We start from the raw sequence: 15,616 nt of genomic DNA, 5'->3' as shown, positions 1-15,616 counted from the left end.
CTGCAGTATGTAAATACGTGTCAGTTCTGAAGCACCCAAATTTTGATCGTGTCCCTTTGTGGATGCTGCAACAGTTATAAATGCCGGTTGGTTATAAGTCCCTTTTTTCCCGTATTGTTGTAACTTTGAACTAATGGTCGTAAATCGACTGCCTGTAATGTGTGGACAGTGTGCCACCTCTAGTGTTGTCTGTATCTGCATGACAACACACACACACACACCACACACAAAGTAACGAATCTTAATGTGTGTTTTCTCCTGTGTTTGGTGTTGCTAGTCCTTGCCTTGGATGGATCGCGAAAAATTGGATTAATTAGATAAACTAGGATTCAGCTAACCAAAGATTAGAGTGACTATGAATACGGTCTCTTTGCCTCTCTGTGGCGCCATGAGGAATGCCTGACATTCTCTAATGGGACTCATTAACATTTTTTTTAGCTCCTCTAATGTGGTTTATGAACATTGTTTGTTGTCCAGTAATGTCTAGGCTTTCTTTGTGTATGACGAATTGAACTGAATCAGTGGTGTCATGAACCCATAACTCAGTATTGTTTCTCAAACTTGGCAATTTTAAGACGTGTAGAAACTTCCCAGCCGGCTAAATTTCATTGCTGGGAGCTAATAAGCCTCAAACACATGTCCTGGCGTGTTCTAATTATATGATCATGTCTCACAGTAATACGGCAAGCGTACGTGTTCACAAGCAATAATAAATATCAGTATGGAAATGCTTTATTTGAGCAGAAGGGCAAAAAGGGTAAAATTTTGGTGAAATTCCTTAAGGATCAACTGTCCTATAGCTTTCCAGAAATTGTACCTGAACTGGCAAAATCTTTCTGTTGACCCAAGTTAAAAAAAAAAAGTGTAACAGATGCAGAGGTTTAACGAAGGAATTTTTCTTTTAATCCTTCCTTTCTTGACGTACCTCCCTAAACAGGGCAGAAAATCTAGCTTGTAATTTGGAGGAGTATGTGATCTCTAATCTTACGTAGTAGTGCGTGAAACTTACAAACTGTTTCGTGTAAGGTCTGTTTGGTTGAAATAACACAGCCCAGGAATTCACTAAATTGTAGAACAATGAAGGCCTTGGCTAAAATTCTCTTTGCCCCTCTGTTCTGAAGAGGTCCCAGATTCCCAAACTACACTATAAGATGTTTATTGTCGGGGAAAATTGGAGGAGGGATGTTATATATGCCATCTTGAACAGCTCCGGGAGAGAGGAAAGTAGAAATTTAATAAAACCACCTCGATGACATAGCACCAAGGTCCAGATTGTAGCAGAAGGTAGCTGAAAATATAAGTGTAAAATGGTTCCTAAAGAATATTAGCAACTTAAAAAAAAGCAGCTCTTTTAGCTCATGTTGTAGCCTATTTCTCCTCCCCTTGGGCCCCTTTATGACCGACTATACATCCTATCATCCCCAGCAGGCTTGGCCAAGAAAAAAATGATGACAAATGCAAGGAACAAACCAGTATTTCCGCAGTCTCCTGGAAGGGGACAGCCTGGGAAATCTGGGTTTTGTTAAAAGTGCAATACGACAACAGAGGTGAGGAAGTGAACCCACATAGAGTGACTTGGGGGGGTGGGGGTGTCTGTAAGTCCTTGCAACCGTCCATATTAATGCTTTAGCCTGATTCTCCAAGAATACGTGGTCAAGACTTTGGACTTTTTCTTCACGATGCAAGTATACGTTCCTTCGTTGATGGCGTTGGCTATGATGCTCATGTGGTCGCCATTCAGAAACAGGTAGCCAGGATAGGAATATTCTAGCAATTCCTTCTCCTTATACCAACTGCATGAAAAGAAGGAAGGAAGGAAAGAAAAGAGAAAAGAAATAATAATCAGTTGATCAACTGTGCAAGGTTTAGCCCACGCAACATGCTCAATTAAGAGATCTTTTTAGTCTATAGCTTTGGCAGCTAGCAAACTGCCAGTTCTGGGGGGGAAAGGTCATTTTAGCCTTTAAAGCTTTCTCTCTTGCATTCATCTCAGAGTTCAAAAATCCAGATGCGAGTAACTTACTAAACTTTCCCCTTTTTGTGAATGATTTTCTGCCCACATCGGAAAGTAACATTCCGGCCTTCGGGGACCAGCCTAGTCTTCATCCTCGGGGGCGGCGGGGTGGGTACCACCGTCGGAAAAGGGAACGCTGCCGTCGGAGCAAGGAAAAGCAGAACAACAGACACATCAGCTCAGATTTAAAACAAGGGAATTAACGCAGCTATCCCTTACCAAAACAAAAAAACAAAAAAAAAACCCTGATGTAAATGTGATCCAGAATAGCGATCTTTTAGGAAACCAAATGCCCTTGCTAAAATTTAGCAAATCTGCCACCGGACTCCCGTTTCTTTTGTAGCCTTCGTTGCTAATTGATTTCACCCTGCAAACGGTTCGTGGTTCCGAGAATCGAAGTCCACCCCTCTTAAAGTTGCCAAAGTTGAGAAATATTTGCGAAGAGAATCAATTGCCCTTTTTTTATTACACCATTTACAAGAAAGTGAGTTGTGAGAATTACCCAAGCAAAAATCACAGCTGTACGGACACTGCTTTTTCATAAACCTTTGGCGTGTGCGGCAGTACCCTTTTCGACTCCACGATGGGCATATAAACATTCGGTCTTTGCAGCCTGGAGGGGGAAAAATGGGGGGGGGGGGGTGTTTCACTTTTAAAACGAGAGGTTCAAGAAGAAAAAGTAGAAATGTTACCGCCCACTTCATTTTGCGACTGAATTGATCTGACACAAAAGCGAAGTTTTTGCGGTCAAATTTAGCAAACCTTCATTCTTCCATCGTGGCTACGAGTTCAGATTTAGCTAACAGGCTGGGTTAACCTTTCTGGGGGAAACTGGAGGATGGAGCTTAGTCCTGACATCTCAAAATTTTAGCACTTTTCTCCTACTGCAGCATGTAAAACTGGTGTGGGAAACAGGCTCTAAAGATGTGGAGCCAACTGAAAGGGGTGGGGTGGGGGAATCACTTTTGTTGTAGTCAAATCTGTTCTAATTTGCTGAGGTTTTTTTCAAACCGGTGAGGAACCACCGGCATAGTTGGCGGGAGGGAGTTACAGTTGATTTCCAGAAAAGAAATATTTAGTATAAGTGTAAAGAGAGAAGGACATTTTCAGTTGATTGGAGAGCTGTGAAAATAATTCCCCCAATTCTTTTTAAACGGGCGTGGACTGCACATTTGGCACCAAGGATCAGCTGCTGGTGAGTGCCAAGCCAAACAGTTTGAAACACAAATGGTACAATAATATATATGTATATTTGGTCCCCCTCCACCATCTCGGAGGCTGTCCTGCACCACAGCTCAGCGCTGTGTTCCAAGCTGTAAACACCCTTCAGCTGAATTTCTGTGTTGGATTGAAAACCTATCATTTTCTCTGCCCAACATGTTCTGACTTTCAGAGGCCCAGAGAAGAAAGTCTGGGGGAACTCAAAGCCACTGCATGCCGAAGCCAAAGCCCTAGTTCCAAGAATTTGGATAGATAATGCTGCCTTCATGAGGGTTTAGGATTGACCTTAAAACCATTTTAACAAGGACACGCAGGCCCAGGCAAATGCTCTCCTCTTCGTGTCTTCTTGCCTCTTGCCTTTTTACAGACCTCCGCGAGGATTTTCAAAAATCCAGCTCTCCAAATCTTAGTCCCAAAGGTGCTTTTTCAAAAGGCAGCTGGATTTTTCTTTGTTGTTTGCTTGAAGACGTTTCACTTCTCATCCAAGAAGCTTCTTCGCTTCTGACCGAATGGTGGAGAATTGGAAGGATTTATATTCCTTGCAGTCACCTGGTCCTTGGCACTCTCTCTAACGTCTTCAAGGAAGAACAAAGATAGCTGGATAGACGAGAATCTCCACGGACACTTTGCATAGTTGCTACTACCTCTGTTCAGGCTTAATTGCACGGGGGCAGCTACCTGCACTCTTTTTATCAGGAAAACTGGCAAAGGAGATGATTAATAGTTCCAAACCTCTGATGCACCCACTTACCGTAAAGCCGGTACAATCCCCACATCTCATCCTGGGAGATTGTGTTCTTCCCCGTCAGGGTTGCGTTGACATGCATCAAGGCGTTGGGATCCAGGGAGTGCATGAGACCCAAGGCGTGCCCAATTTCATGGGCAGCCACGTGAACCAGATCTGTCAGCCAGACTCCTTAAAAAAAGGGGGGGGGGGAAGGAAGCTAATTAACTGACCAAATTGTAAGGAGAAAAATACAAGAAATTTTGGGTTCAGAGGTGATCGCAAGTCTGCGTCCTTTTGTTATACTGTGGCTGCATCCATCCATGTGCCTTCAGCTTGGTAGCCAAAGTGGGCTGTTATTTTGCAACTCTTTCCCCCCTCTGCGAAAGGACAGGATACCCAAATGGTTGGAGAATTTGCTTTCCAAGTGGCTAAAACTAGGGGAGCACAAGACGCCAGAGTTTAAAAGATTCTCCAAGCCCCAGGCGAATGTCCTAACCCTCCTTTAATTCAAAACAGAAGCAGCAGTAGCAATAAAGTGGATTCAGCTGTGTTCGAATTATATTGCTCCGTGTCTTGGATTGAAGTTCCTTTCTCATCAAGCCCAAAGGATTTATTTTTAATTTTAAAAATAATAATAATAATAAAAGCCTGAAATATCAAAATACAATCCTGTCTTGACCCAAGCCGCAGCTGTTGTGAAATTTAGGAATGCAAAAATTCTCATTTGTTTTCTTGGTCTTCCTAAATAGGAAATGCTTGCAAACTGTCTCGTGAAGTTAATTCTTGGATGTTTAATTCACAAAAAGGAAATAACAGATTTTCCTTGTCTTGGAGACAAGTACATCTGCCACCAGGGATTTCGCTGTTGTCAAATTTCCATTTCCTGATCAGAATAAATTGCAGGGTCCCTCGGCAAAGCTTTTGAGATTAGTTTTATGAGCGAATAATTTCTGTCTCCTGTTCAGCCTAGAGGAACAGGCTGTGTGAGGTTGACAATCCTTTAGAGAGACGGTTAAAAACAGCACAGTTGCAAAATAGTATTCAACATTAGGGAGGTCAGATCTTGTCTCCCAGATCTTTTCAACAAAGCCCTGATAAATCAAAATGTTTCTTATTGAAAGGGGAAATTATTCCATACTTGATGGGCAGATCCGCCATTCAAATTCAATTTTTCTTTCCGATTTTGCATAAAACCTTGGCCCTCTGCAGCTTGAAAGAACGAGCTGCAAATTTTGGTTCTATATTCTTCCCAAATGGGGCCTCAGATAGCCAAATCACAAACTGAAGAGGCTAGGAACCTCAAGACGGTGGAGTTTGCCCATTGTGTCTCTGCGTGATGCATCTTGGCTGGGTTTCCCAATAACTCTCCTTGGGTGAAGATAATTTATAACATCAGGCAGCGGCTGATCATTCAGGAACTCTTTATTTGCTATTTCAAATCCCTGTCTGCAGAGACAGGCCCAGAACAGAGACTCATAGAGAGAGACAGACTCTTTAGGGAAGCACTCTTTAAAAAAAAACTTAATGGGAAAAGGCTAAAGTTAATGGGAAAGGACCATCTGTTTAGCATCTTATGGAAGTCTTTAAAAAAATAACAGTGGCCGCTGAGCTGCCCGCAAAGTCTGTAGAAAAAAGCCATCACCCAGATGGAGGAAAAATGTAAACAGCCTTTTGTTTTTCTAATGCGAAAGGGAGCATGACAAACCCTCCATAACACTCCGTGCTTGCAACAGCAGCAACAATTAAAGCAAAAGCTTCAGTTCATCTGGCAGGAATGTCTCCATCAGCAGCGTTCCAGGAAACAAATTCTTTCATTTGCAGGCATTGGATGGCAAAATCTGACAGGTCCAAAAGGCAGGTGAGAAGAAAAAAAAACAACAACAACGCCTGCCTAATTTCGTACAAATCCACTCAGTAACTTTAACCTCATTTTATTCTTTTTTGACTCGATTTTCCTTTCCAGCTAATTTTTTTTTTAAAAAAAAACAAGCAATGAAGGTCCGGGGAGTCCTTGGATCCAGCCTACTTACCCTTTTTCCAGCTGAATCGCGTGTCGCCTACGATCCAGTACTCATGATCGTCAAAATGAATCTCTCCTGTCTGCGGGAAAAAGGCGTGGGCTAGCTCGCCCGTGTTCCCATCGAAACAGTGGTGGATCTGCGATTCCACGCAATCCGTATGGTTGATCGGGTAGAAACCTGGAAGGTAAGTTTGTAGGGCATGGAGAAAGAGGGGTGAAATAAAAAGAGATTACTTCATACCTACAAACCAGGACCATCCTGGCTAGTTTTTTTTCTCCTCTTCTGGCCATCCCCAAGTATAGCTTTTCAACATTAAAGTTGCCAGGGTTGAGAAACACGGCATTAATTTAACCCAAATTGTCAAGCACGTTTCCTGTACCATCCCTTAGGAACTGGGGTGAGCCTGTGGCCTCCCAAAGCTATGGGTACATTTCCCAAACGTCACCAGCTTTGAATGCCAAAGTCAAGCTGAGCAAGTGACATTCTCACTTGTGGCCATATTTAATTGGAATTAAAAGACGTGCAAAATATCAGGGGTGGTTTTTTTTTGTCCTGACCCCTACCTATTAACAATGTTTAGAATGTAATCCTCGCCTTGCTTCTTGCCACAGAGTTGAGCCCAAAGCAACCGTTTGGAAAACGATGTATTAACCCACAACCTTTTTCTCATTTCCATGTAGTACCCGACCAGCGCAAAGCCCTCAAAAGCCGTATCTTTGCAACTCGTCTCCCGCCAGATCCTTCGCTCCCAGCCAAGCTAACTCTTCTGTTTTCAATCTAGCTGCCTGCACAGATAGAAATACATGATCTGGTGAGGCTAAGCTAGTTCTCCCCCAAATCTGGAAGAATGTGTAAATCTCTCTTCGGCCCTCCGGTGACCTCCTCGTGCTTTCCAGATGTTGCAATGTGGCCCTCTGATTTGGGGATGGAAACAAACAAGAAAATTGATTGTGAGAGACACTTCTGCCTTAGTCATCCCGGCAGATGATGATCAAGTAGCTAGCTGCTAGACATACCAAGAGGGTGAACCGTTTGTTCAACTGTGGCTCTCATTAGGGAACTGAGTCTCAGATAAGCCTTAAAAATAGGATGTTTACAAGTGGCTCTTTTTCAGGCTTTCAATCAGCCGTTCTTGCTTTTCTGCTTCCCATCGCCGTCCTGGATCCTTCGTAACCTTTGCTACTCCTTGTCAGGCAGTCCCCAGTTTGCGGCCACAATTGAGCACAACATTTCTGTTGCTAAGGGAGACAGTTGTAGTGAGCTTTGCACCCGTTTGATGACCTTTCTTGCCACCGTTCTTAAGTGGCTTTTCTTTCGGTGCCGTTGTAACTTCGAATCGTCCCTAAACGAAGGGCTGTAAACTGAGGACCGCCCATATACAATACCATGATTTAAGGATGCTTCTCCATCAGGACCTACCAATTGTGAGGTCGCTGGGGGAACTCACGGGCACTTCACGGAAGGTGAATGGGGAGACGTCGCTCCACATACGGAAAGCTGTAGTCAGTCCTTTCCTGGTCTGGCTTTGGCCAATCAAGTTCCTGGGGAAAGACAGAATTCTGCAAGGGAAGACAAAAGTTAAAAAAAAAAGAGAGATCAGTTCAGAACAGATTCCCGAGTTTGACTTTGGCTGAGGATCAGCCGCGAATTTGGGGTGAAGCTATAAAAAGTTAAAACTGGGACAGGAAATGGACAAGGACTCACTTTGGGTCCATTTAATCAGAATCAGAATAAATAAGGGACCTTGGAGGTCTTCTAGTCCAGCCCCTTGCTCAAGCAGGAGACCCATTTCAGACAAGTGACTGTCCAGTCTCTTAAAAGCCTCCAGTGTTGGAGCATCCACAACTTCTGGAGGCAAGTCGTTCCACTGATGGATTAATTGTAACTTTCCTTGTGTGCCTGATGACGCTTGGCCAAATAAAGTTTTGTGTTTGCAGTAGCAACGATGCACTTCCCTTACCTGTTTGGGGGATCTTTGTCTTCCCTAATGGATCTCAAGCTACTTGACTTGTCAGGAGGAACCACAAAACTATCACACTCCAGAAGCAGACCCCAGGCTCGTAAACCAGGAGGTTTGCTTTGAACTGTTGGTCTTTAATTGGGACAATCCTTACAGCTCTTGTTTTTCTTCTCTCTCTCTCTCAGCATCCATGGACACCACAGATGGAGCGGAGAAACAGCCAAGTCTTCATCTAAGCATCTTTCTCCGATTAAGGCTTGGTATATAAAAATACAGGTATTTGTTTATTTGTAAAGAAAAACATATCAAGCTTCAAGAGGACACAGAGGTTTTGTTTTTCCGCCCCCTCTCAGCCAAATATGAGCTAAAAGCCTTTTGAAGAAACAGCACAAGCCATGCCTGAGGTTTGCTGTGGCCAGTGTGGTCTCATCTGCCAATCTTGACTTTGGCATGGTCTAGCCTGGCAAGCTTTCCAGGCAAAGGGGTGGGGGGGGAACCTCTTTTGCTTGGCAGTTTCCTGCCAGCCATCACAAAAGAGAGGATGTTGTCACAATGTTCCTGCAGCTTTAGAAGACTGAAATGCCAAGAGTTATTTTGCCTTCAGCCATTTCTACGTCAGCTAAAAGTTGTTGCTTTGTTCCAAGCATGGGGGAAAAAAGGAATGATTGTCTCCAGAGAGGCTGGATTTCATTTCCTGAATTTGCAATTTGCAAGTGGGCAAGCATAAATTTCAAAAAAGAGGGGGAAAAAAAGATTTCAAAGGCCATCAAAGCGTAGCCCATTATAATTCCAAACGGGACTAAATTTTTCCTTTGGATCTGCGATCTCTCCATGCAAAGGAATCTTTGTCCTTCCAGAGATTGCAAGGAAAAAAAATGGTGTTGGGTCCAAATTTTTATCCAAACATCTCTTTCTTGGCACCTCCTAAAGCAAAATTCATTTTTCAGAGTTGTGCAACACCCTTTGCAGTTTTTTTTTTAAATTTAAAAAAGACACAAATGCAGAACTTTTAAGGGAAAGCACGGAGTATAATGCATATTATTAAGGGAAAGGCACAAAGAACGTTTAAGTTGGATTCAGGTGTTGTGTTTATTTATTTTAGAAAGTGTGGAACAAAGTAATAGTGTTTTATTTCTAGTCTGATGTACAAATACAAGAAAATAAGAGATGGGGTGAAAGATTTATGAGACATTTATTTCATGGCGTCAAATGAACTGTTCCAAAGAAATTTAAAAAGAAAATCCAGACTTTTGGAGACTTAAACAGCCACTCAATTTGGGTATCTGCAAAAGATTTCTGTCAAGAAAACAATGGTCTGATTTATAACCCTTTGTTTAATGAACGGATACAAGGTGCATTAATTTCTGATTTGGAAATTGGACTCTAAAAATGAAATATAATTCTTAACATGGGGGAAGAAATATTAAATCTGTGGGTAGCGATTGTCTTAACTGCACTGATTTGAATGAAGCTGAAATCTAAATTACATCTTTTTTTCATTCCCGCTCCACCACTTCCCTTCATTGGGTCTACTCATTTTTGCAAGAGGGTGGCCATCATCGTAGTCAACAACCTGAAAAAAATTACACATCCTTGGTTTAAATTCGGGTGACTGCATTACAACTGTACTGCCCTTGACTCAGGGGGGAAAAAAACATTAAAAATTTAATTCTGATTGCTTCCTCTTCGTTGTCCTTGATTAGTATTGGCTCATGATTGGAAATATTCTTCCCCTTCTTAGCATGAATAGAAACCAGCTCTGTTAACAGAACAACCTGTGATTATGTCAAATTTAGCACTGGGAGAAAGGAAATATTCTTACTTGTATGATAGGTTGAAATGATCCCATTTGAGTCGTCCTGGGGTCAACGTGTAACGTTTTTTCCGCAGGTGAGGAGGTGGCAGTGAAAAGGGAAGCTTTTGAAGACCCAGGTTAACTCCAAGGGTTGGGCCAAGCATAGCCGTGTCTTCCTTAAAGACAGAGGAACAAGTCAGCAGCTCTGGAGCAGAACCCTAATACAGAGAGCATCTTGAGAACATTCCCAGACCAAGCCAGTTTCTCAGCATTTCTGGAAAAGTCATTTTCTGTTTTGGTTCTCCCTCTAAACTAATTTAAACCAATTGATCTTAACACCCTTCAGATGTGATGGAGTTTAGCTTCCTTCCACCCATCTGCTTATGCCAGAAACGGTGGATGTCTGGATGACACCAGACTGTCTACTTGAACCTTACAAAATCAGACAAGAGCCAGGAAACCCAGGATACTTTCCAGGAAGAAACAAGCTTTTCCAAGTTACTAGCTCCTGGGGTGTATTTCTCGGAATTCAGTTGCCATGAATGTGGCGTTTCCATTTAGCAATCATGGATATTAGCTGTTTATTTATTGTTTATTGTCTTTCCAAGATTATTTAAAGGCATCCAAGCTGGTAGCCTCCCCTTACATTTTTGGAAGGGGATTATTTTAGTCATCTGCTGTGCAAGAAAGCATTTTTGCACCTTCTCTGAATCAGAACATTTGTGCAAAGTTTTCTGCTCTGTGCAAAAATATGTGGTTTGGGGGAACGGGGCCAAGATCAGAAAAACTCCAGGAAAGACGAGACAAAATGCACAAAATAAGTCCAAACCACCACCACCCCCCACTTTAGAAATGGAATGGAAGCTTGCTCACTTCTGCCTTGATGCATTTATCAGGGGGAGGTTTTGTGATATCACAATTTTGACAGTTCTCCTCCTCCTCTTCTGAGGGGCTTCTTTGGAATTTATGCCTCGCCGTTCAGAGAAACCAAGAATCCGGACAATCCCGAACTCATGTCCTTATCTAGCTTGGGAGTATCATGGAAATTGCATGGCCTGCCGCCTCCTTTTCCCTGCCAGAAGCTCGCTCCAGAAGTACGAAATCCAAATTTTCTGGGCTGGAGAGCTGAAATTGCTCTCCCCACCCCCCAACACTTTCCTGATCAGACATGGAGGTTTTCAGAAAAAGGCCAAGGTTTCTGTTGGCAAAGATGCTCCTTGAGTGAAAGAAAAGTAACCGTTTCTGAGTCCTCTTTCAGGCGCCTCAAACTCTAGCCCCACGGAGGCAAAATTCCTCGATATTTTCAATTTTGCTCATCTCAGCAAAAGTGTGTGTGTGTGTTGGGGGGGAACCAGGGCTGGATGAGTCACTGCTTAAGAAACAGAGAATTAGCTTTCTTGGTAGTCACCCAACTTCTCCATGGCTTTCATCCATGCCAACTTTTTCTCCTTGGATTTGCTTTTTTCCTCCAGTTGCGGCAGGACTAATGTCTACGCTGTTGGCCCTCACGAAGCCTCTTAAATTTTAATGTTGGAAATGGCCTGCTTGGACAGCTTTGTGGGCGCGTGGAAGCGATTCAGAGGGTCAGGAAGAAGCGAGAACGTCAGAAAGAGATCTGCCAGCTCCAGAAGAGCAAGGCTGATAGGGATTTAAGCAATGTTGTTTCAATTGATCCGGTTCCTGGGATCCTTTATCCCAGAGCTGGATGGATGAGAGCTTCTCTGGAGGAAAATCCCAATGGCTGGTTTGCAAATCTCACTCTGTGCAAAACGGGGGACTCAAAAGAGAGGGATCATTTTACCACCAGATGTTGTGAGTTCGCTAGCATCCTTCAGCGCTGCCTAAGGCCACATCTGCTAAAACTCTCCCGCAGAGAAAGAAATACGTTAAGCTTCAAAGCACAGTTAGGGCCTTCAGAAATGAGATCGGAGGCTCAGCTTCCCCTCCTGCCTGTTTGAACGGACACTGCCTGGCCCGGGAGGGAAGGATGGCTGTACCTTCTAGGCCTAGGGCCAAAGACTTCAGTTAAGAATGGGATATAAAGGTAAGCCGAAAACTATTCACTAAACTTGTGGCTGCAAGTTTGATAATGGAACGGAGCAGAAATATTCAGAGAGACAGACAGGCTGGAGGCAACTTGAAATGTTGAGTTTCTTGACAAAAATGCAGCTCCTAATAGATAGATAGATAGATAGATAGATAGATAGATAGATAGATAGATAGATAGATAGATAGATAGATGATAGAAATAGATGATAGATAGATGATAGATAGATAGATAGATAGATGATAGATAGATATAGATAGATATAGATGATAGAAAGATAGACAGACAGACAAATATGTAGACATCATTAGCATGCTTGAATGCTTCAATGTTTTTTAATTGTGATGTCTTGTTGCTATGATGGAAAGTGCCTTGGGAAACAATTGTTGTCTAAAATGTTGGACTCCAGTTCCCATCATAACAGAATAACAGTTGTAAGGGACCTTGGAGGTCATCTAGTCCAACCCCCTGCTCAGGCAGGACACCCTGTACCATTTTAGACAAAGGGCTGTCCAGTCTCTTCTTAAAAACCTCCAGTTCTTTTAATGCATGGCCAGCATCCCACACCAGGTTCAAAACAGGATGAGGACACCAACAGTCCATCCAATGCGCATAAAGGTAGCATTTGTTCTTGTAGCAGAAAAGAAAATGGCCATGTAGCGATCAAATCCCATCCCGGGGGATTTGAAGAGCTGTCTTCTTGCTCTACTTTAAGTCTACCTTGCCAGACTGTTGTGAGGTTATTATCCGGAGGGCCTCCCACAGAACCCCCTTGGAAGAGAAGCAACCAAGATAAATCAAACGGTCATATTTGTAGGGAGAAATATCAAAGGCTTACCGGGATCTTCTGCGCTTTTGTTGCAAACGAATCTTCCAAAACCACCAGAAGGATTAAAAGCAGGAAAATGCCGGTGGAATTCCCAGGGCTTGAATATTTATGTTTTTTCTGCCTGCCAGCAGGCAATAAAAAAGGAGAAACACTCGCAGAAAGACTTTTGAACTGCTCCATGGCTGCATTCAATTAAAACCGAACACGAAAGAGAATACCAAGGAAGAAATTCAACCCAAAGACATCCAGTTTGCAAGGCAGATTTTTAAAAGTACTGAAAAGTAGGTTGTGGTGATGGCAAAGTGTCCTGGATTGAAGTGCTGAGAACTTTTCTGGGGAGATTTTAAAAAAAAGAAGAAGAAGAAGAAAAAGGATGCAATTGCCAAGGTTTGAGTTCAGCCTCTGACACGCTGAGCCAAATCCACCCAGATCACTGGGAATCTCTGCTTGTGGAAGAAGGGAATGGAGAAGGAAAGGGCTGGAAACAGCTGGAAAGGAAAAGCAGTGAGAGCTAAGCCAGCTGTTTCGGCATCTGGACGAGGGCGGCCCTAGGTCCCTCCGCACACACACACACACACACACACACACACACAGGAGGAGGAGGAGGAGGAAAATGAAAATGATAAACTCCCAATCACTTGATTCTGAACACATGTGTGCACGCCCTGAAACTTTTATCGATGGGATCTGTTCCACAGTCAGGGATCCACCCAGGAGGATCTGATCTGCAAGAGACGAATTTTGCATGGGATTGGCTGATGCCCGCATGAGGGTCCTTTGGTGCCCATCTTCTGTTCCTACCATTATTTGGCCCTGTTTGCAATGTTTAAGTTCATTTTTTTGTCTTGGTGTCCTCCTTTGGGGAATTTATTTCACAAATAAATGTGATGCACAGCATCACTTTTTTGAGACCGGCGGGGCGGGGGGCTGCAGGGGGGAAGCCTGCCCATTTCTTTTACATAGGAAATAGCTCAGGAGCCAAAATTTCTCTAGAAGCCTAGCCTACCTCACAGGGCTGTTGGGAAAGTCAAAGAGGGAGAACTCGAATCAGCGCCTTGCACTTTGTGATGTGGCCAGAGGGCAGGAATGGAAAAAAATAGTCGGATGCAGTTTACAGCAGGGGTGTCCAGACTTGGCAACTTGACCACTTGTGGGCTTCAACTCCCAGAATTCTGGGAGTTGAACTCCACAAGGCTTTAAGTTGCCAAGGTTGGATAATCCTGATTTAGAGGCTCTCCCAACCCCACAGTGGGCACTTTTTTAAAGTCCACGGCCACTTTTCAGACTTTTGAGGTGTGGAGAAGAAAAAATTACAGCTTGAAAAAAAGGAAAAGCTTTGTAAAAAAATGACATTTTATGCCATCGAGTTTTAATGAGTTTTTCTCCCAAGGAAATGCAGAAGGGTGGCATGTAACAGGAAGTAAAAATACTTAAGGAATATCTATCTTGCCTTCTTGTTGGACATTTTTAGAGAACTGGAACTGGAGGTGATGTGTTAAATTCGAGGCAGGCCTTACTGCTGAAACAATAGGGACTAGAACCTTGTGCAATTAATAGTGTTTCTTTTGGCACTATGCCAGGACTGAATTTATTTATTTATTTTATTTATTTATTAGTTTTTATAAACCGCCCTTCTCCCGAGGGACTCGGGGCGGTGTACAGAGGAGGAATGTATACAGATTGAACAATAAAAATAATAAAAAACAATAGTGAAAACAAACTGGGACCCCAATTAACGCTATCATGCCAGGCCGGACTGCTGGAACAGGAAAGTTTTTAAGTCGCGTCGGAAGGTACGGAGGTCGGGGGCCATCCGGATTTCGGTTGGTAAGCTGTTCCAGAGGGCTGGCGCACCCACTGAGAATGCCCTCCCCCTGGGGGCCACCAGCCGACATTCCTTGAGCGGTGGCACCCTGAGGAGGCCCTCTCTGTGGGAGCGCACAGGACGGTGGGGTGCTGACATTGGCAGAAGGTGCTCCCGTAGGTAGTCCGGACCCATGCCATGTAGGGCTTTGTATGTCATTGTTAGCACCTTGAACTTCACACGGAAGGCAACCGGAAGCCAGTGCAGCGCACGGAGGAGAGGTGTGATATGGGAGTATTGGGAGGCTCCCAAGAGTGTCCGTGCCGCTGCACTTTGCACCAGTTGAAGCTTCCGAGTGGATTTCAAGGGCAGCCCCATGTAGAGAGCGTTACAATAGTCTAGGCGAGAGGTCACAAGGGCATGGGTGACTGTACGTAAGGAATCCAGGTCCAGATAAGGCCGTAGTTGGCGAACTAGCCGAACCCGGGAGAAGGCCCCCTTGGTCACAGCTCCTATGTGGTCTTCTAGGGAGAGCTGCGAGTCTAGGAGGACACCCAGGTTGCGGGCCATATCAACAGGGGGTAGTAACTTGTCCCCGATGTTAAGCAATGGGACGTTCTGAATATCCTGGCTTGCCGGTACGTACAGCCATTCAGTCTTGTCCGGGTTCAGTTGAAGCCTGTTTCTCCCCATCCATTCCCGGACCGCTTTCAGGCAGCGCGACATCACGTCTAGGGCATCACTGATATTGTTTGGAGTTGAGATAAAAAGCTGGGTGTCATCAGCATACTGATGGTACCCTACTCCAAAACTGCAAATGATCTCACCCAGCGGTTTCATGTAGATGTTGAACAGGAGAGGCGAGAGGACCGACCCCTGAGGGACTCCGCAAGCGAGAGGCCTCGGGGTCGACCTCTGTCCCCGTCAGCACCGACTGCGAGCGACCCTGGAGAAAGGAGGAGAACCAACGCAGAACCGTGCCTCCCACTCCCAGTCCCCTGAGGCGTCGCAGCAAGATACCATGGTCGATGGTATCGAAAGCCGCCGAGAGGTCTAATAAGACTAGGACAGAGGAATGGCCCCTGTCCCGGGCTCTCCAGAGATCATTCATCAGAGCGACCAATGCCGTCTCCGTGCTGTAGCCCGGCCTGAAACCCGATTGGTACGGGTCTAGATAAACCGCTTCATCCAGGATCTG

The 15,616-nt window shown here is 44.2% G+C and overlaps 1 protein-coding gene and 1 long non-coding RNA gene across 2 annotated transcripts; one reads left to right on the top strand and one right to left on the bottom strand.

Annotated features, from left to right (window-relative positions):
• Positions 1–727: 727 nt before the first annotated feature.
• MMP23B (matrix metallopeptidase 23B) lies at positions 728–14,734 on the bottom strand. Its single transcript, XM_081341429.1, has 8 exons — positions 12,624–14,734; positions 9,766–9,914; positions 7,403–7,542; positions 5,993–6,160; positions 3,987–4,151; positions 2,517–2,627; positions 2,024–2,150; positions 728–1,793 (listed from the first exon to the last, which is right to left on the bottom strand). Exons 1-8 carry the CDS (start codon positions 12,792–12,794, stop codon positions 1,619–1,621), a joined length of 1,206 nt encoding a protein of 401 aa, XP_081197555.1. The 5' UTR covers positions 12,795–14,734; the 3' UTR covers positions 728–1,618.
• Positions 5,296–9,618, top strand: LOC308675860. Its single transcript, XR_014028223.1, has 5 exons — positions 5,296–5,820; positions 5,926–6,167; positions 6,664–6,794; positions 8,129–8,219; positions 9,490–9,618. It is a non-coding gene; the product is annotated as an uncharacterized lncRNA (long non-coding RNA).
• Positions 14,735–15,616: the final 882 nt, after the last annotated feature.

This window comes from Vipera berus, assembly GCF_964194415.1.
Source record: "Vipera berus genome assembly, chromosome: 17".
NCBI lineage: Eukaryota > Metazoa > Chordata > Lepidosauria > Squamata > Viperidae > Vipera > Vipera berus.
Note: the sequence above shows the minus strand (reverse complement) of the source record. Positions and strands in the feature narration are given on the sequence as shown.